Here is a 22,512-nt window from a genome sequence, read left to right as displayed (position 1 = left end):
ACAACTATTGCTGAGTGGGCCTGGGACCATTTCTCATGTGCTTATAATGTATAGGGACTCCTCAGAACTAGTAAATGATTTAGTAGCATTACTTATTCTTCTTAGAAATGTTACACTAGTGAGAATTTTACCTATTATTAATTAATTAATTAATTAAAACATTTTTAACAATTGCAGGCAGACCAGAAAGCCTCCCCACACCCCATTGATTTAGATTAGTAGTCAAGACTTCTCTCAGTATTCAAGTATCATTTTGCATAATGTGACTCTAATCATGACTTCACAGTAAAGACTTCTTAAGAGTTGTACAACCATGACTACTTATAAGAAATAATGTATAAAGACTTAGGAACTGTTCCACAATGGAAATAGAGGGTGTGTAGAGGAAAATAGGGTGATTGTGTAGTGGGGTGGGGTGGCAGGTAAGGAGGAAGTCTTGGGAAGAAACTTGGTACTTACCATCATCTTGGAGACCAGTTTTTTTTGGGGGGGGGAGGGGAGAATTGGCAACATGAAATAAATATGATTCTGTGAATTTAAGAAAGGGTGCAAATTCAAGAAAGGGGTAACAAGTAAAGAAGAAGCGAGAACTTAAGTTTCTTCTTGAGCTTTTGAAGACCAAAGTGGGAACAAGAGGCAAGCAGTAGTTGCTTTAATTGACAGAAGAGATAGGTGCACAGGTGTGAAGGAGATTAAAAAAAACTTGTGTGGAGCAGCAGGGAAGTGGCAGGCAGTTCAAGAGGGAACCAGAACTCAAATTGCTTCTCAGGATGTCTCAGTGAGGAGGGGAAATGTGGGAGAAAAGGACAAGTGACCAATTCAGTGGCTGTCTAGGAGCAGTTATGTGGGGATGAGGAAGGGCTATGAATGCAACCTGCTTTTCATACAGGCAAAGAAAGAATATCGTTCCCAGACAAAGTGTAAGGCAAAAACCTATATTAAAGATTATGTTTTTTATTTTAAAAACAAATATTTATCTGCCAAGGGACAGAGAAGGGGTCAGTAAACGTTCATTCAGGATCTGGCAAAGCCAAAATATGTCAGCGCACTCATTGGACCAGTATTAAAAGGCTGTTCATAGAGTGAGTCAGCAAAGAACGGTAGGATGGGAATTTTCCTAGAAAGTTCCCTGTGATAATCTGTTGGCACAACTGTGGGTTATTCAGTGTCAACCAACCCACCATGGTATATTCTTAATGTGGTTTAGGATGATGTTCAGACATGTCCAGTGTGAGAACAGTATTGAACTTGATAGACCATCCCACTCAGTATAGGGTTATTTATAACCTCCTATTTTCAGAAGGTTTAGTTTCTTCTATGCAAGAAGTGTTGTGGACAGTTCCCTAGAAACGTAATTGCAATCAAACTATACAACTAACACAAGATGTTACGATTATGAAGGTGACACCATAGCAAGAGAAATGCTGTAAAAACAGAGTCCACCTCTTCACGGAATGCAGCCTAAAGTATGGAGAAGGGCAACATAATTAAGAGTGTTGAAAGTATTCCTTAGGAGGAGAGAATTAGAAGATTAAAACCCTTCAGCATTAAGGAGACTGCTAAGAGGGTGATATTTGGAGATTTAAAAAATGAATTCCTGAGCAGTTGATGAATTTTGTAGTTTTCTTGCATAATAGTAGGACTAAAATCACCTGATAAAACTAATGAGTAATGTATGCACAGCTGATTTTTCACATATTTGAAGCACTTAATAGGGAGATATAAAATGTTGGTTACTCAACTGCTGGGAAATGATAACACTGATGTCTTTCTAATAAAGGCACCTCTCATTCCCAGCAGTGTAGTGCAATACCTGTTAACCATCTTTAAGTGTAGGAGTGTTTAAAGGTATACTTGGGTAGGCTATGTCAGACAGTGAAATAGAACATGGGTCCTCAACTATGGCCCCTGGGCCGGATCCGGCCTGCCATGCCCATTTATCTGGCCTACCTCAGAGGTTTTGGACTCGCTGTGCCACGCCCACCGCTGCCTTTCTGCCCCTGCCGCCTCGCTGTGCCTGTGCCCACCGCTGCTGCTGCCTCACTGGTCTGTGCCTGCTGCCACCTCGCCATGCATGCGCCCGCCTCCTCGCCATTCACATGCCCGTCGCCACCACCTTTCAACTGGCCCCCTGTTGAAAAAGTTCAAGGACCCCTGAACTGGAGCTTTGACAAATAAATAAAGGTAAACAGGTGTGGAACTCATACAGTGTAGTATTCAGGACATAAATCATTGGCTGAAGGTGTCCCTGACGAACTGCCAGAATTTTGAATAGACAGGTAGCCATAAAAGTGTGATCAATAAATAATAAATAAAATAATTGTATTTACTCCTTCTAGAAATCACGTGCTAGAGTGGATCCATTCTCTGTACATATTGACTCATCTGTTTGAAGCTCAATTTATATTGTATGCCTCTACTAACTTTGTAAGACTTGCAGATTCTTTTAGCCTATGAATACTCTAAATAGGTATTAGTTTGTTTTTCTACCGCAGGCTTGGGGAATCTTCAGACCACTGGCTGAAAGTTTCTCCCATCTGACAAACCATCATTTTTCTGAGGCTCTGCCTCCTCTCCCAGCAGGAAAAAGCTCTTATATCCTCTGTGCTCTGCTGGAGAAAGCTGTTTTCTGTGATCAGTTGCTGGGAAAAGATGGCAGTCTGAAGAAGAAGCTGAAGTGATTGAGTACTACTTACTTGTGAGCCTCATTTGCTTATTTGTGATTAGATACGCTGCTCATCGCTTGCTTCTTAATAGACTACAAAGGCTTGATTTTTGGGATGCTGTTTTGAAAATTCTACTGTGCAATTAATTGCTATAGACTTGCGTATAGATATGCATGGGGTTGTCCTGCTTACTTCCAAGTAAACTCAAAACTGGTAAGAATTGCATTTTGGCTCTACCTTTGCTGCCTTTGGCTCTGCCCAGTATATCTTGCCCAGATGGAATACAACCCCTGAGACCTTTGCCAGATTGTAATTTGGCCATTTTTTTAAAGTTCCCTCTCAGAAACAAGCAGTACTTCAGATGTTGTACTTCATTATTATTTAAGTTTTATACAATTTTGGCAGCAGTTTATATGAATAACTTGTATTTATATAGTTGTTGCAGAGATGGAGTTTCAATTTTCTCAATCTGAGGAAAGCAACCTACATACCCTTCATATGTTTTGGACTGCAACCCCCATGATCCCTGACCACTGGGCATACTTTTGGCGTTTATGTGATTTACCCCAAACATATTGAGAGCATCAGGTTGCTTGCCTCTGTTCTAAATTTAGATGATCTGATTTAGCATGCCTATTTAGTCAATATGTAATAAACAAAAACAAAAAGTACATTATAATTTTCCATCATATATAAATATATGAAATATTTTTCAGTTTCCTAAAGAAGTAATCTGAAACATTTGTTTTTGGAGAGAAGAGGGATTAATATGCATTTAATATGATTTGAACTTTTTCATCAAACAGCTCAAACCTTTAGGTGGAAATCATTTTTATAGAGCACTAAGACAGGACAGTAGCATACAGTTCCCTTTTATCAGGATAGTAGACCTAGGGCATGTGGGAAATGATTTGTTGTTTGCTAAAAATATCTGATCTACTAGCTGGAACATACAAAAGAATAAATACGGCAGGGCCCCCATATCCACAGGGTTAGGTTCCAGTTCCCCTAGCAAACTGAAACTGCCTGAAACTGTGGATAGTAGTGAACACTATATTTGTGGCGGTTAGGGGTGCAGGATCCCTGCAAAAGTCGAAAAACTCAAATATCCCTGGAGGACAACCATGAATATCTCTACAGTCTTCATGCCCACCAAGAGACAAGACATGTTTGTGAGGTTGGCTACTACCCAAAGAGCTTGGCGTCCCCAGATTGCATAGTTTCTTAGAGATATTTGTGGTTTTTCCACTTTCTTGGGGGTCCTGCACCCCTAACCCCCATGATTATGGAGGGCTGATGATCAACTTTGGTTAAGTGAAATTGAGGTAATTGGGAGGTAATTGGGACAGCAGATACAGGGGTTCTGCTGTACACTTCAAACAAAATAATTTTGAGACCAGGATTCTATTTTGACTACAAGATCTGAAGAGATTCACACTCTAGGTGGCTCAACAGAGCCACACAAAACCCACTCCTGATTTATATTAAGTGTTCTTCACTTGAGCATTATAATTTTGGGTTGGATGTGTGTTTCTATGTTTTCTAGGGATAGTCATCTGGAAATAGGAATTTAGACATGAGTGGTAGTGATGTTGGGAATAAGAAAGTTGGCTGCTCTGGGTGCTTGCTCTCAAGGACTGCTGACTGAACTTCAGAGGAATTGAATTTGGAATGTGAAGCAGAACTGGGAATGTGGGCCAGTCTGAGACACTGAGATGAGAAAAGCAGAGATGCTTAACTCAAGGCCAGTCTTCCCAGGTGGACAGGCAGTCTTTGAGGATAACCAAGATGTTCAATTGGCAGAAAGAGAGCAGGGGAGTTACTCAGGCGAGGTGAGCATGGCTCCTGTTATGTTGCCAGCAGAGGAAGGTGGTCCAGTTAGAGCAGGGGTCTCAAACTCAACTTACCTGGGGGCCGCTGGAAGTAGAGTCTGGGTGAGGCTGGGCCGCATCAAGTATTCCACCACCGTGGTGGTGGTGGGCCGCTCATCCCATGGCCAGCCCGGGCACCGCCGGTGCTTTGAAGGCCATAGGGCCCCTCCCCCGTGCCCCGCCTGTCCTGGAAATTGGCCTGTGGGCCGCAAGTTTGAGACCCCTGAATTAGAGGATTGGTACATGGGGAGGAGGCATACTTGACTTCAGAGGGCCCCTCCTGAAGGGATGGAGCCCAGGCATGCTCATAAGTAGTTTCTGGAGGGGATTACTTGATCGGTTTCAGCAAGCTGCTCTGTGTATGGTCAGAGATTCATTCTGGGTGTTTTGTGCTTTTGGGGTCAATAAAAAATGCTTTGCAAGGAAAACTGTCTGTGGCTTCTGAGTGCACAACTCCCAAGAATTCTTGCTCCCCACTAGTACAGTACATCCATTCTGGTTGTCCATTGGACTTGTATTGTGATAATGCAGAATGTTACTAATTAAGTTCATGAAATGGTGGTATTCTAAATGTGGAAAATGTTCTGCAGAAAAATATAGTTAGTGGATGTTTTGTGAACATTTCCCATTTTATTTTACTAGCAAGAAAATGGATAGATAAATCTTTTATTTTGGTTATCTGTATGTTGCACTGCTATTATAATCAGTTATTGATGTATGTCAGATGTATATAATTCTTCCTGCATAGGTGCCTTTGTAGAAAATAAAATATCTCTAGGATATCTCCAGATAGTGAATTTCCTGTGCACTGAAATGTCTTTGTTAAAACAACCTAGTGTCCACAATCCAACATCTAAATAAGGGTTTTCTTCCTGAGTTGCTCATGGATAACAGCCCGTAGTTGACCCATTGTTCAGGGTTCACACATAATGACATCTCAGGATTTAACAATGCATACCCTAGCTTGTCATTACTTGCAAACCGTTTTAACACATCTTAAAAATGTTTTAATAAATAAATAAATAACACATCTGGCAAATCTTGCCAGGGCAGTAAGTACTGCTCACATCCTGTTATGCCAGTGTGATTTCCTGGACTAATTCAAGGGCAGTGGAATTTTAAAAGTTTAAAACATGCAGGATATTGATAATTTCAACTAACCACAAATTCCTAGGGCATGCAGCTGGGAATAGAAAAGCACTCTACAGAGCAGGAGATGCACAGTGAAGTGATAAGAGATACACAGGGTAAAGCAGATTAATTGTTTTGAACAATTCAGAGAGAGATTAGGCTATTGTGTGATAGAGAAATGAAAATGATAATAATAAACAGAAGTAGAAAGTAAAAAAGAGTTTTTAAAATGCTGCCTGTTCCTGCTCAGTCAGTTGCAATCTTGGTAGTATGAAAGGCAGCAGGTGCCAATCTTGTAATGAATTTTAGTAATTAATAGAAGGAATACTGACAGTTAAAAAATCGAGGAGGGAGCATAACAATTAAAAATAGTGGGATCACCCAGTTTAAAATGGCACTCCAATTTTGATCAGTAAAATTACACTCTTGGTTGCCATGTTGGCTATGGCAAGCATGCTTCTGGACTTCTGATTTTGTCCAAATTCAGAAAATGGAAAGAGTGCAAACTTTGCAAAATGAAATGTAAATTTACAATACAAGTTCAAGAAGAACAGGTTGTGTTCTACAGCTTATGTTGCAGCAAAAGTATTGGGTTATTTCATATTCCTTGAAGCTTCTCATACTGCACACTCAAATTATTCTTAGAATAATCAAGGTTCCTTGTAGGTATTCTGAGGAAGAATCAGAAAGTCTTTTGCACACAGAATTCATATCCAACAAATTCACAAACAAAAGGCCTTTGACAAAAACCTAGCTACTATGGAACAGGAAGCAAAGAATAACAAGAATTTATAGTTCTATAATGGGAAAAAGGTAAACAGTCGGATCAGTGTTTTTAAAATAACTCACATTGAATGAATACTGGAATAGCCAGTTTTGCAGATTCAGCAAATTAGGCAAGGTAATAAATGTCCAAAGCAGATGGTGAAGAACTTCAAGAAATATCTGTAAATAGAATAACTGGACAAGAGAATTCCAGATTAGATTCAAAGTTATTAAGTGCAAGGTGGAGCATTTTGGAGGGGAAAACAAAATTATCCTTGTGTGTCTTGGCTGACTATAACTATTTTGAAAAGGCCTTTACTAGGCTAGCTCAAAATATGTAATAAAGTATTGCTTTAATATGTTTAGCCCAAATAACATTTTTAGGAAGAGCATTTTGTTTAAAGGCAGATTGTGATATGACACACAGTTTAGGCTTTCTTGAAATGAATATTTATTTAGGCTTTCTTGATTTCATTGTGTCCTATTTTTTTGTACACTGTCATAGAAATTATTATATTGAAGGGTGTAGTACAAATATGCCTGGAGGAATTTTATCCATGGAGTTGCGATGGGTCGGATGCAATTTTGCAACTAACAACAACTGTACAAATATACAAAGTTAATGAATAAATAATAATAAATACTGTTGTATTTATTGAATTTGTTTATATAGAATAAAACTTATTTATTTTTAATTTAGAAAAAGGTTTGTGATGTGGGGATGTAACAATATTACATAAATTGGAGTGGTTTTTTTTTTTTTTTTAAAATAGGGAAATTCATTCTCGAAAGATAAAGCCGCCCTCCTTTCTGGGATCTTACAGCCAAGCAATCACTTTAGCTTATACTCTCCATCTTGTCTATAACAACTTGCTGGCAAGAGCTAGATAGCCAAGACAGAGTGACCTGTTTTACACAATTACCTCAGCTCACCATGTCTTGTCCAAACTGTGGTGGACTGTGTCATGTGCTGGGCAGTTTTGAATATTCAAGCTGCAGTTGTGGCTTACATAGTCTAAAACCAGACACCATGGGTTGTACAAAGATTAGATAACCCTTGTATAACCATAGAACAGGCCATGGGTTTTACAAGAGGTCATTAACATTCACACTTGGGTTTAGACAATATGATATGCTAGACTTGAATGCACAAAATGACTGCTGGCATGCACTGTAGTCCACCATGGCTCAAGCCATGCCGTGTATTGGATGCTTTGAACTGATAATACCAGTAATGCTTTCTGCCAATAGAGTCAGTTATATATTACTTGACCCTCTTTGTCTTAGGGTTAAGCAGTTTGGGATGTACAGGTTTCTTCTTTTCTTCATTTTGTTCTAACAATAGCAACACCCTTGTGAAGTAGGCTAGGCAGAAAGTCTGCGACTGGTCTGAAGTCACCCATTGAACTTCAAGGATAAGTAGGGACTGCACCTGGATCTCCCAGATTCCCAGTCCAGTGCTCTGGTCACCACGCTGGCTCAGAGTAGTTCTGCCCTAACATTGCCAGTGACAAACTATAAGTTTCTTGTTCCAAGTTATGGGCAGATTTCAGTTTAAGATTTTGTTTGTTTGTCATTGTTTTTATACCATGTTAAAAATCTGGCTTATTGCTTAACACCCAAATGGGAAGCACAGTCTATGGACACAGTATAGAAAGCCTGAAAACTAAGTTTCTTGTTTTTCATCCTAACCATCATTACTCTTGCAAAATACAAACTCTGCAGTGTAGTAAGATGTTTAGAAGATGCCAGCACATGCACAATTCACAAGATTGGAATGGGAATGGAGGATGGTCTCCGGGGCTTCACTGTGATGAGTACTACAGGGTTTCTAAGACGTCAGATTTTTCCTGGACTGTAAGTACACTGGACTTCCATCACATCTGGATCCTAGAACCTAAAAACTGTACTATAACCATAGACATTTCTGCATGATGGTACCACTGTTGATGGTTGATGCTAATGTAAGGTTCAGGAATGTGAGTCAGGTTAAAGCCAATATTCCTTGGCAGTAAGACAGTCAGATGACAGCTAAGACAGGGCTTTAAACTTCTTCACTGGACCACCTATCATAGACCACAGAATTCCTGTGTGTCCACTCATTCTCAGAGGTCAAACTTTCACATTGTAAGGCCAGCTCTTGGTTCCATACTATTTTCTGGAAATGCTTAAGGAGAACATCTACAATTAGTACTACAGTAGGGGAAGATTGCCAGTGGCTACCAGTAGAAACAGAGCTGGGATGACTGAAAGGGAGGTGGAAGCCCTTTTATAAACTTTTGGACATGGAAAATGACTTGTAGTTGACATGGTAGTATGTTGCATCTTGCATAACCTATGCAGGATAAGTATAGAGATGTAAAAGTTCTTGAAATCTTGAAGACGTTAAAAAGCTCCAGATTTAGTGACTCTCTGGATGGGGATGCAGGGAGGATATAAAATATTTTAAACACTGTCTATAGATCAAATGTCACTTGGTTTATCTAGGAATATCAAGTATAGGAATGGACAAACATGCAATATTTGGACTCATTGAGGTTATCAGAATTCTTCCTTGAAGTTGTTTTGCCTCTTTTGGGTTCCCAAACATGAACAACTATTTTTTGTTTGGCAAAAATGTGTATTTTTAAAAAGTGCATAACTTTTCCTAACTTGGAAAAATGCCCCCTTTTCAGTACTAAAACCCTCATCTCTCCAGTAGGTAAAAATGTAGATTTGGACGGGTTTATCCAAGTATATATTTGCATGAGTGAGCATTTCCACAGTTGTACATTTATGTGAAGATTTGTGCAAAAGTCCTTTTTCTAGTTGCAGAAAAATATCCTGAAAATTGCATTCCTGCTTATGTTCAGAGTTGTGGATACAGTCATTGATTTATTGCTGCTGCTGCTACTACTGTTAGCAGTGGGGGTAGGATCTACTGTGTTTTTTTCATGTGGGTTTTACAGCTATATTCATTGACTGTTACAACATCTAACCAGAAAAGCACAGAACACAGGACAAATTATACAACTCTTCCTTTCTTGTAATTTGTATTGTATATAGTTCAATCATTACTTAATTAGAATCACTTAGATTTGTAATGCTAGGAATAATTTAGCAGCAAAAAATGTGTTTTACTCTAATTCTGGTGTGGTCATTGCTTAACTTGAAATAGGTGCCAGTGTGTATCAGTATATGATTGGCTGACTGATTTGTGAGGTGTAATTGGGCCAGTAAATGTCAGGTAGTCTTACTGACATAGATGTTGAGTGTAAACTAATTCTACCCCAAACATTATTCTGTTTTTGTGAATACCTGGTTCAGGACCTGTTCTCACCTGCAGTTGAGGAAAGGATGCAATACAATGGGGCAAAGCTCAAGGAAGCAGGTTTCAGGTTGGATGTCAGGTAATACTTCCTGACGGTTAGGACTCCTAGGATATGGAATGGGCTTCCATGGGAGGTGGTGGGGATCCCATCAGTGTGGATGTTCAAGAAAAGATTGGACAACCATATGTTGGGGATTACATGAGTGGAGCCAGCTGGAGCTAGGGGTCACAGTAGATGGCCCAGGAGTTCCCTTCTGACTTGCTGTGTTTCTGTTTCTAAAACATCTGGAGCCCTCATCCTGGAGAAGGGCTGTTTTTCTGATGCTGTCTACTTTTTGCAATTATTGATATCAATTCTATGAGTTATTTCCATATGTTTTAATTTAAAACACAAAATGTTGGCCGTGAACTAATGTCACTAATGCAGCTATTATTTCTGCTTTAATAATACAATAAATTTCACAAAGATGGATGCTGAGCACTGTATTATTTGTGACGGTGTTATTGGAGAATATGAAAGTTGTGTGATCCTACAAGAAAGGAGCACAAGGGCCATAATTGAAGTGATCAAGGAAAGAGGTGACAACTTGCTCAAGACACTTGCAAAAGTTTTAAGGTGGACTGAAAGTCTGGAAAGCACGGTATACTATCTGTGCCAGCAAAAATTGGCAGAACACACACACACACACACACTTTCTGGAGAAAAAGAAGATACGTTCCTGTGCAAAGAAAACTGGGTTAGCATTACATGCAAATAGCAGCCATAATACCTGGGGTCTTATTCTCAGCGTCTCCCAGCTAAGAAAACAACAAGAGAAGCTTTCAAGGAGCAGGATTTCTAGTGACCTGAAGTAAGGCACCCCAGAATTGAAAGAAGGCACTTTTATAGTTGTGCATGGTACTTTTGTAGCACTTGAGGTTTGAAACAGCAGTATGTATGAGTTCAGTAGCATTTCTGTGCTAAAAATAAAATTGGTACTATTATGGTTGCATGTGCTTATATTGTAGCATTAGTATTTAAAGTATTAGAGAACAAAATCCATAGTGATTCAGTAATTGCCATTTCCTCTGGGCAAGTGTTCAGATAACTAAGTGCAAACCTATTGCTGGGATTATGATTTCTGCAAGTGATCTTAATCCAGAGCACGTTTCATGCTACTTTTCATATAACTATTGAAGTAAGCCTATATTGTAATAAGCATGTTGTGCTTGCTTATTATCTATTGATTTAAACTATTTCAGTATAGGCATAATAGAGTTACTTAGTTCCTATGTCTTTGTATTTTCTTCTTGTATCACTGCAATTTAATTCCACACTTGCAACACCTTTCTGGTATAGGACGCTGTAGTCACTTGAAAACATTTCACTTGCCATCTTTTTTAAAAAACATAATCTTATAGGATAATAATACTGCTTAGTTTTTATTAATTATTTCATGTATTAATGAAAATGAAACAAATGTCTCCTCATAAGCTGGTAAATATCTACCTGCCTGATTGCCTATCTTGAATAAGAATGCTTTCTAAACAGCCATTAAAGGATGCTTTGCAAAAGTTGTTTTTCATTCCTCATTCTGAGGAATTTTTAACTGAAATTGCACTACTGGGTGGTTGTGTGTGTTTTTGGTCATTTGGTGGGAGAATGACATTTGTGGACCCATAAATTTTTTAAAAACCCTTTATTTTTGTTAACTGTGATTTGGGGATGTCTTACAAATTCTCCAGCAGTCAAAGTTCTCTAAGATTTCTTCCTTTATGGAACAAGAATATTAAAAACTGTAAGTAGAACTATCTCACTGCTGAAACATTTTTAACAATGCATCAATGCATTCCAGTATCTTTTTTCTTCAGTCCTACATTCTTTTCCAGATGCAACATGTACAGTATCCGGAAGTAAATTGTTTTCTTTAGGTGAGGTACATAGGTGAGATAACACGTATATTATTCTTTTTCATATTTTGTTGCAGCAATGGGAGAATATGTAGTACTCCTCTTGCCTATAGATCTCAGAATGACATCCATTAATTGCTACAACATTGAATCAGAACAGTCCCAAGTGGAGGACTCTTTAGAACAGAATCCAACAGCCAAGAACATACATTTTCTTTACAGAATTATGATGTGATGACTCTCATCACATATCGGGAAACTGAGCATGGAACATCTCTAAATGTCCCTCAGTAGAAGATACAGTGGTACCTCTTTTACAAACTTAATTCGTTCCACGATTCTGTTCGTGACCTGAATTGGTTGCGGACCAAGTCAAACTTCTCCATAAGGTTGAATGTAAATAAGATTAATCCATTCTGAACCATAACTTTATGTTATACATAAAGGATGACATATAAAAGCTTTAAATAAATAAATACTTTAAAAAACACAAAAATATGAGCCACATCCCCGGGTTGAGGGCCAAATCGTGGCTGCCTCACTGAGCCCGTGGGTGAACGGGCTGAGGTGGAGTGGGAGTGGGGCCTCAGCTTCTGTGCCTCTGCCGTGGTCTTCTCAGGGCAAGCTGCCGCTGCCGAGCGGCTGCCATGCTGCTCCCCACAGGGAGAGGCGGGAGGCGCCTCTCTTGGCTGACCATGGTCCCATCGCCTCCCCTTGGCCTGCAGAAAGCAGCCCTTACCTCCTTCCTTGCAGCCCTCTCCCGGCTGGGGGAGCCGCCCCATGCTCACCGCTCTGGCCTCCTGCTCCCCCTCCCAGAGCTGGGCAAGCGCCTGCAAAGAGGACCTTCCTTCGGCTCAGAAGTGGGGTGGTGGCGAGGAGCTGGGAAGGCCTCAACTGAGGTGAGTGTACCCTCATGGCTCCCCCTTGTGGTGGGTGGGGAGAAGGTTATTGTTTGGAGTGTTCATATGGGGAAGATGACTGCGATCATGATTGGGTTCATGCGGGAACATGGCCGTGATTATGGTCATCACCCGATGTGGAGTTCATGAATGGAGGCAAAATTTTGCCAAAATTTATGTTCGTGACCCAATTTGCTTGTGAACTGAGGTGTTTGTGAACCAAGGTACCACTGTACATTCGAACAACAATGTTGATAAGACATGGAAGAAAATTACTATGTTGGATAACTTAAAGATCGTAGAACCATCCCCTACCCTATGGCTTCAAAGTACAGTGATGCCTAGTAGTTCGAATGACTCTAACTTTGAATTATTCAGAGTTCAAACTTTAGAGTCAAAGTAAAATTGCTCTGTAGTTCGAACAATGCTTCTAAGTTCAAACTGCAAGCAAAGTGAAAAAAATGTGGTCGCAGCAGAAATGTCACCGGTTGTATGCCCAAGTTGAAAAAAAAGCCTTGATGTCCTGAATCAATTAGTCTTAGAATTGATTAGTCTCATCTTCACTAGAATCGATTCATCTTGAATCAATTCAGGATGTCACAGCAGGCAGGACAGTGCTGGGGTAAGTATGTTCAAAGTGAGGGGGATTACAGTGGTACCTTGGCTCACAAACTTAATCCATTCTAGGACTCTGGTCGTGACCCAATTTGTCGTGAGCCAAGTTAAATTTCCCCATAAGGTTCAATGTAAATAAGGTTAATCCATTCTGTAACTATTTTTTTAATCAGAAAAATGTAAAGCAAAGTGACAACAAAGATCGCGGCCATCTCCCCCCCCCCCCCCCGAGCACGAGCACGGCCATCTCCCCGCCCCCCCCAGCATGACCACTATCACGCCCATCATCCCTGCACACACCCATCATCCCTGCATGCTTCCGCAGCATGCTGGAGCTGGGGAAACAGGCGCGAATGCGGGCGCTCTGGAGAGACAGGTGCAAATGCAGGCGCACTGAGGGGGGGAGACGGGCGCAATCATGCAGGGGGGGAGATGGCCGAGATCACACCCCTGGAGGAAAGACGGGGGCGATCTCGGCTAGCTCCCCCCCCAGCACGATCACAGCCATCTCCCCACTTGGGTGGGAGGAGATGGCCACGATTGCAATTGCCACCCAATGCAGAGGTCACGACCTGAGTCAAAATTTTTATGAAAGTTTTGTTTGTGATCCGATTTGGTCATGAACAGAGGCGTTCATGAGCTGAGGTAGCACTGTATTTTGAGGGGATTAATGGCAATTTGTCTTTTACTGTAATTTTAAAATTTTATTTAAACATTCACCATATTTTTTAATCACACCTCGTATATAACCTCGAACTGAATTCGTTTCAGGAGGCCATATTTGCTGTTTTAAATTTACAGAAATGGGTGTTGTTTAGAGTTTGGGAACGAATTAAATCACTTTCCATTATTTCTAATGGGGTAAGTGGCTTTGGACTTGGAACAATTCAGAGTTCAAACAGACTCCTGAAATGAATTAAGGTCAAAGTACGAGTACCACTGTAGTCAATGTTATATCCCTTTACATAGAAGTTTTCTTATTTCATAGGAATAATCCAAACACAGTTTCTTAATCTACACTGTTGGAATTTTCCAAACTGGAAATCAGTAGAAAAAATACATTCCTTCTGCTCCCATTTTTCCAGTTTTGTCTTGGTCCTTCACCTCTCTACACTTGTCACTCATTGTCACCCTGTTTGTACATGTTTTACATGTACATGTTTTATTTTCAGTACTTTCTTCTCTAATGGGCTATGTGAAATTTCATAAAGCATCTTGGATTGTATAAACAGAGGCAATATGACTCATTTAATGGAAGAGAACTTTAATCAGTATCATTAATACAGCATATGGCAGGGGTGGCCATACTTACTCAATGGAAGAGCCACATATGGTAAATACCAGATGTTTGAGAGATGCAAGTGAGCACCTGGGAACAGCAGCAGCAAGCAGGTGCATGTGGGCAATGGCAAGTGGACATCCATGGGCAGTGAGCAGCGAAGTATTAAATAAACTCAAAGAGCTTTCTCCAGCTCATGAGCCTTGGTTTGTCCACCTCTGGCATATTGATTTATTTAAAACATTTCTATGCCGCCCCCATCGCAACAAAGCCTCGGGGCAGCTCACAAAGAATAGAATATGGTTTTTCTAAATTCATTTTCATATTTGTTATCATAACTAATACTTTGAAGTTGATCTGGAATGCACTGTAATATGTTTCAGCAACTTTAGTTAACAGAAACTAAAATGTGAGTCTAAAAAAATCAGCCGAACACTTGGTTAAAACAGGTGTCTTTCACTGTGTTTAGTCACTGTAAACATTCAGAATTTCAAGAAAGTGACATACACTTTACATGGAATTTTTTTACCCATGTTCAATACAAGGCAATAACTTACTTATTTTATCCTGGGACATCTGAAGAACTACCACCACTGTTCTAAGAGTGAAATAAGAAAATTGTACAATTTCATCCTTCTAGCAAAAGTGTTAGTTTTAGTCAGTAGATTCTCACTTATGCAAACACACTGCTTTATTTTTTGCATCGTATATTTTAATACGTAGCATGCTTGTTCATTTTTGTTTAGAAAAGAAAATATAGAATGAATGAACTATGTCCTCACTCCTGCTTAGAAGGACTCATCAATCAGCTAACTTGTTGTATCTCATAATTTATAGTATACTTAAAGGTAGCTTTAGACTAGCCATTGATACGTCTAACAAATCATGTGTTCTCATTTTAATAGGTGCAGAGTATAGTTGATTTCTGTGACTGAGTTATTAGTGTATTAGAAAAGGTGTCAGTAGGAGGAGCATATAAAATATTTATTAGTACAAATCTGTTTGCATTGTTCTGTTTATAATTCTGTCCTGTATGTCAGATGAGCTACCAACTGTATTAGTTGAGGTATGATCAAGGTGAACTTTAGATCATAAGTTGATATGGTTTAGTCAGGATTTTAGACTAAGGGAAAATCTGTTCTCATAACAAAGGAATGTGCTAGATCCACAGTCTGGTAAGCAGACATGGGAAGTAGATAGAGAAACAGTGTAGAAAAGTTATACTATTCACAGAAACATAAATAATCCTTCTGAATGAATGACTTACATATAAAAGACTGTTCTAAAGATTTTGAGAATTAGTGCATTGGGATTACTTTTTATCGCAACTCAAATATTGTAGCTACCATGTGAAGATTATTGGTTTTCTTCCATATGAAAGCAACTCCATGTGGACACTGTACTTTTAAAATAGTCCCCTAATTGTCTAATTGTGAGGAGAACAATATGTGTTGCTGACATTGAAGCTTCAACATGATTTAGAGAATTCACATATGACGAGTGGTTTTCAGATGTTATGTGCTGATTGATGCACATATTATTGTTTCTAGTTGTATCTCTGTGTTAGCCATATCATATTTAAACACTTTAGGTGGTTGGACAGTTATACTAAGTCAGACATAACAGTAAATGAATGATCTGGAGTACTGGTAGTAAAGCACAGTTCCAGTGGAACATTTCCAGAATATGGACTAGAGTTCAGTTGTCAGACAACTTTGTGTGCAGAAGGTACCACTATACCTAGAATTGCCAGTTTAAAAGATCACCTGGGAGGTAATGGATTGAGCATCCTCTGGCTCTCCCAGTCATGCCTAGGTAACAGAATTATGGCCTTTCTTTGTTGCTCCTTCAGTCCTTCTGATTCTCCTTCCATTGTCCTTTGAAAGGGAAAGAGGCTAACAAATACCCAGTTTGTCATCCTCCATAAACTGGTCTCACAGCAGTGGAGCAAAGACCCTCTTATTTTCTCTAAAAAAAAATCTGGGACTACAGATCAAGCATCATTTATTTGCTAGCTCTGAAAGATCACATGGCTCCTTAAAGGATTGTGTGCATAGTACAGCTGTGGGTTTCTAGTTTCTTTTGCCATCTTTGATGAGAAGTGGACAGGACATCTAGATCTTCCACAGGAGATAAGTGTTCAATCTTGGATAATGTAAAAGAACTCATTTTGAAATTCTGGAGGCTTGCTGACAGTAAGATTAGTCAGTACAGGGGTAAATAGACCAGTAGTATGACCTAGTAAAAGGAACGCTCCTATGCTCCTGTCCTGTTAGCAAGCATGCTTCCTGACATAGCATAACTAGTGTTTCTTTATGTTTACAGTGTTTGCTGCTGGCCTCTCCCCTCCCCCAACCCCACAGGATGGTATGAGATTTGAAAGAAGACGATGCATACAGGTAACTCCTAATTTTCAAAGTACTTACAGAAAATGTTGCAGATATGAATAAACAGTGTTCACCTTTCACTTATTTTTATTTTATTAAAGTTCAGGTCCAAATAGTTAGTCTCTTGCTAACCTGTGGCACTAGGTGACCAAACAAGGAAGCTTTTCTTGAACAAGTTTGTGTGAGAAGACATGCCATCATAGGCTGTGTCTGGATATGCAACAGAATGAAATGATAGAATGAGATCCCACTCTGGGCTACACATTAAGTATGCCAGTTTGGAAAGCTTTCCCATGTCTTCCAACTCCCTGCAAATGGAAAACTGGAACGTAACACTGAATGTTTCTATACCTTTTTGGACCTGTGGGTGTGATTGTCAATTTAAGAAACTACTTTGGGCTTCTCCCCAGCATGGCTTTCCCACCAGGGCAAAGGACATATTAACTGCTCAGTATACTTGAGTACAAGGCAGAGGTGAGGTTTGAGCTCAAATACACTAAACAGCTAGTTTAAATGTACAGGGTTCACCACCAACAGAAATGTATTTCATAGCAATCCTGGCTGCCAGTAAGAAAATGTGTTAATTTCTTCTAAAAATGGAGGTTAGGACAAGGAATCTTGATGGTTGTCAAGAAAAGTGTCTGGATGCCTGTATGGTACCTGTATGCACATAAATGCATACAGGTACCATATTGCCTTCCCATTTCTACCCAGGCTTTTCCTTTTGTGTGTATTTTTAATATTTACAGGTATGTTTAACTTAAGGAATTGAATTAAAAGGAGTTATTTGGACTTACTTGCAAGCTATTTAAAATTACCAGAGTAGTATACGATAGATAGAAAAGTATTAAAGTGGCAAGAGTGACATCTTGAAAATGACTGGAAAAATTATTTTAGCTGAGTTAGTATTAAATCACCTTTATGTGAGTGATAGTTTTTCGTTGATGTGCCATAAGTTACTTCTGAGTTGATTTTGAGGGCTTTCTTTTTTCTTAAGTGGTAAGTTATGATGAAAATAAAATGAGTTCTTGTTGAATTAATATAATCATTTTTGAAATGTTACTTAATGGTTAAAAGCCCTGATTTCTGGCATGCTTATTGTACATATTTACATAAGTTTGATATCTTAATATTTACAGTTGCTAAATAAGGGACACTATTCTAACCTCACTCATTCCTTCACACCAGTGGGATCTTCTGTAATTAGTAAAATTTCATAAAAGAACCCTGGAAATGAACAGTACTGCTCACTTCTGGATTGAGGCAGGTCAGCAAAGCTCTGCTGACTTGTTTCTGATTCCTTTATGAAGCCTGAGCCCCATTACATTAATGGTATATGCTGCTGACACAAAGGCAACTTGGGATACTCTCCAAGGATGACTTGAAATTATAGTTCTGTGAAGGAGCTGCTGAAGAATGTTCAGCACTGGCTGACTATTACAAACCCAAGGATTAGTAGGGGAAGCTAGGATAGTTAAAACAGATTTTAAATAACTGTTTTTTAAATATGATTACATTTCATAATTTATTTGTCCTGAATATTATGGGTGTTAAAATACTAATTGTAGATGTGTAAACTGTAGTTTGCATCCAATGTTAGTTTAACATAAATTTCATTCATTTCATTGGGTCTACTCTAAATAGGGCTAACATAGGATCTAATCCTTAGATTAATTTTTAGAGCCATGAAAATTATGAATCTTGATTTCTGAAGCTTAAGTTTCATCTCATAAAACAATGAGGAGAAAGATGACACATGCACTTTGGGAAATAATCAAAAAATTTTGTGGTTGATATTGGTTATCCTGAAGAGTTCTGTGTATATGTAATTTATACTTGTAGTCTTCAATATTTTCAGAGTTGGGACCCATATTTAATCACCACTTGAAGAATTGAATGCACATAACATATTTTCTCTCTTACTCTTTTGGGATTACTTTTCATCTTTCTCTTTCACTTTAAAAATATTAAAGGTGAAAGGTAACATGGCCAAGCTAAAGTAGGGGCATAACACAATTGTGCATTATGGATAAACACAAAAAAGGTTGACCATATTTTTGATACACTTGTTAATTTGGAAGTATGATTTGCCCTTATTGCAATTATAAATGAGAATGATTATGATAATTTATGTGCCATAGGTAAAATATTGAACCTTTGTTTCAGTTTGGGCATGCCAGTGGATGCTTGAGAGAAATATCCATAACATCTTTCCAGCAAAAAGCAAACTTCTGAGAACAGCTGAGTGAAAGAGGGCCTGTGAATACTTAGGAAAATATTGATTATAACTGCATTCATAGGAGTTGAGACCATGAAATGGACATGTACTCAAAAACTTATGGAGTTTTTAGAGATCTCTTTTTATAATGTGTTGATCATATTTTCACCATGCAGGTTATATAACAATGACAAGAAAAGTAAGCTTTGAATATGTGCATAGAAGAGTTGTGTGTTGGAAAGTTTCTTTAACACATTGCTGTTCAGTAGAGATTCTGTTAAAGTTTTAATATGCTGCACAGGTCTCTTTTCTGTAATGACTTTCAAATTAATGGAAACTCTGTCCCATATGACTACGGCAAAGGAAAAGGCAGCAGTTCACCTTTTGGATGGTCCACTTCAGGAGACTGATAGAATCCAATGAATTTCTGAATACTTTTGGCAGTTTTCCTGTGGAAAGAGTTGGGGAGCCAGCCAAGGACCTAATCTCACTGTAGAATACGATAGTATCTCAAAGGAAATTGTTGGATTATCATTAAGAGTGAACTTAGTAGTTACCCATTGGGTTGTTAAAAGGTACCAGGCTGGGAGATGCAATTGTTTCTGCTCTATAGCTGTGGTTCTGTGCACATCATTTTGGGACCAGGCACCCCTGGTCTCACTGCTATGTACTTCCAAGTCAGTAAGTGCCTTGAATTTTCAGGATGCCAGGATTGGTACTTACTGGTTGCAACAATGGGTTAGAGAAGCACAAGTCGGGCTCTCCTGCCTATTCATCTTAACTCCATGCCTTTGTACCGTCCCGAGTTCTCCTTTTGAAGTGTAGGTGGCCTTTAAAAAGGATGCAGGGAACTATAGTATGTGTCGTGACCCAAGGTGTGAATGGTATGAGATAGAACAGAGGCACTGGGACCAGGCAAGGGAGAGTCCCAAGTCCAAAAGGTTCAGGAAGTGGTCCAAGTTATAGTCACAGAAGAGGCTAGGATCAGGAGCCAGAAGTACACATCAGGGCAGGGAGCCAGGTACATAACATGACTATCATAGTCATGAACAGGCCAAGGCTTGAGGACCAGGAAGACAGGATAACTGGACAGATTGCATGGCAAGGCAAGATAAACTGCAAGGGGTCAGGCAAGATGCAGGAGCTGAATCACAGCTAGTGGGAAACCCTGCATTGCTGAGACAACATGCAAGACAGGATACATAGCAAAGGTCCAGATGTTGCACAAATTAAGCAAGGGTGCAGGAGCCATATCACAGCACAGCTAGCAGGAAGTCCTGTATTGCTGGGGTGAGGCAGTGAGGTAGGATGCAAACAGGCAGGATTTGGGTATGTGTGATGCAAGCACTACAGCAAACAGGATGCCTGTGCAAGAGGCAAGTTCTGGATGGAAGAGGTTGCACTTAGATAGCTCTTCCCCCAGGAACTCTAGCTGGCTCTCATCGGGAGACTGAGAGCTGCAGCAGAGCCTGGGACAGATCCTGTGAATACTGAGGTGGGCTTCTGGTGCTGGCCACCAGATGGAGCTCCAGAGCAAACCAGATACTGGCAGTATGGGGGAGCATCTGTAGACTCAAATGGATGTCCTTGTTGAAGGAGAATTAATTTTCTGTTTAAACAGGTTATCCTTTGGCTTTGAGATTGTTGTTGTTGTTAGTCGTGAAGTCATGTCTGACCCATTGCGACCCCATGGACAACATTCCTCCAGGCCTTCCTGTCCTCCACCATCCCTCGGAGTCCACTTAAGTTCACGCTGACTGCCCCAGTGACCCCATCTAGCCACCTCATTCTCTGCCATCCCCTTCTTTTGCCATCTGTTGTTCCCAGCATTAGGCTCCTCCAGGAAGTCCTTCCCTCTCATTAGGTGGCCAAAGTATTTGAGTTTCATCTTCAGTATCTGGCCTTTTAAAGAGCAGCCAGAGTTGATCTCCTCTAGTACTGTCCGGTTTGATCGCCTTGTGGTCCAAGGGTCTCGCAGGAGTCTTCTCCTGCACCACAATTCAGAGGCCTCAATCCTTTGGCGCTCAGCCTTCCTTACGGTCCAGCTTTCACAGCCATACATTACAATTGGGAAAATAGCCTTGACTATACACACTTTTGTTGGCAGGGTGATGTCTCTGCTTTTTAGTATGCTGTCTAGATTTGCCATAGCTTTCCTCCCCAGGAGCAAGCGTCTTTTAATTTCTTGGCTGCAGTAGCCATCTGCGGTGATCTTGGAGCCCAAGAAAATAAAATCTGTCACTACCTCCATTTCTTCTCCATCTATTTGCCAGGAAGTGATAGGACCGGATGCCATGATCTTAGTTTTCTTAATGTTGAGTTTCAAGCCAACTTTTGCACTCTCCTCCTTCACCCACATCAAGAGGCTCTTTAGTTCCTCTTCACTTTCTGCCATGAGAGTGGTATCATCTGCATATCTGAGGTTGTTGATATTTCTCCAGGCAATCTTAATTCCAACTGGTGATTCATCTAGGCTCGCCTTTCTCATGATGTGCTCTGCATATAAGTTAAATAGGCAGGGCGACAGTATACAGCCTTGCCGAACTCCTTTCTCAATTTTGAACCAATCAGTGGTTCCGTGCCCAGTTCTCACGGTTGCTTCTTGACCTGCATATAGGTTTCTCAAGAGACAAATAAGATGGTCAAGTACTCCCATCTCTTTAAGAACTTGCCACAATTTGTTGTGATCCACACAATCAAAGGCTTTAGCATAGTCAACGAAGCAGAAGTAGATGTTTTTCTGGAACTCCCTAGCTTTCTTCATGATCCAGCATATGTTGGCAATTTGATCTCTAGTTCCTCTCTCTCTTGGAAATCCTGCCTGTACTTCTGGTAGTTCTTGGTCCACATACTGCTGGAGCTTAGCTTGTAGGATTTTGAGCATAACTTTGCTAGCGTGTGAAATGAGTGCATTGGTGTGGTAGTTTGAACATTCTTTGGCATTGCCCTTCTTTGGGATCAGAATGTAAACTGACCTTTTCCAGTCCTGTGACCACTGTTGAGTTTTCCAAATTTGCTGACATATTGAGTGTAGCACTTTTACTGCATCGTCTTTTAAGATTTTGAATAGCTCAGCTGGAATAGTGTCACCTCCACTAGCTTTGTTGTTGCTCAGACTTCCTAAGGCCCATTTGACTTCACATTCCAGGATGTCTGGCTCAAGGTCAGTGACCACCCCATCGTGGTTATCAGGGATGTTAAGCTCTTTCTTGTATAGTTCTTCTGTAATCTTGCCACATCTTCTTAATCTCTTTTGCCTCTGTTAGGTCCCTGCCATTTTGGTCCTTTATCATGCCCATCTTTGCATGAAATGTTCCCTTCATATCTCCAATTTTCTTGAAGAGATCTCTGGTCCTCCCTATTCTATTGTTTTCTTCTATTTCTTTGCACTGTTGATTTAAGAAGGCATTCTTATCTCTTCTAGCTATTCTCTGGAATTCTGCATTCAATTGGGTGTATCTTTCTCTTTCTCCCTTGCCCT

At 39.9% G+C, this 22,512-nt stretch overlaps 1 protein-coding gene across 3 annotated transcripts in view; it reads left to right on the top strand.

The window, feature by feature from the left end:
• DYRK1A (dual specificity tyrosine phosphorylation regulated kinase 1A) overlaps window positions 1-22,512 on the top strand; it is a 143,544-nt gene that overhangs the window by 22,366 nt on the left and 98,666 nt on the right. For 2 of the 3 annotated variants that reach the window (XM_044441905.1, XM_044441906.1), the window contains exon 2: window positions 16,752-16,825. The exons of the other annotated variant lie outside the window; for it this stretch is intronic. In XM_044441905.1, coding sequence (XP_044297840.1) covers window positions 16,816-16,825 — 10 coding nt within the window. In that variant the 5' untranslated portion in view covers window positions 16,752-16,815. The remainder of the gene's footprint in view (window positions 1-16,751; window positions 16,826-22,512) is intronic. 3 annotated transcript variants of the gene reach the window in all.

This window comes from Varanus komodoensis, unplaced genomic scaffold (assembly GCF_004798865.1).
Source record: "Varanus komodoensis strain SLA01 unplaced genomic scaffold, ASM479886v1 scaffold4, whole genome shotgun sequence".
Taxonomy (NCBI): domain Eukaryota; kingdom Metazoa; phylum Chordata; class Lepidosauria; order Squamata; family Varanidae; genus Varanus; species Varanus komodoensis.
Note: the sequence above shows the minus strand (reverse complement) of the source record. Positions and strands in the feature narration are given on the sequence as shown.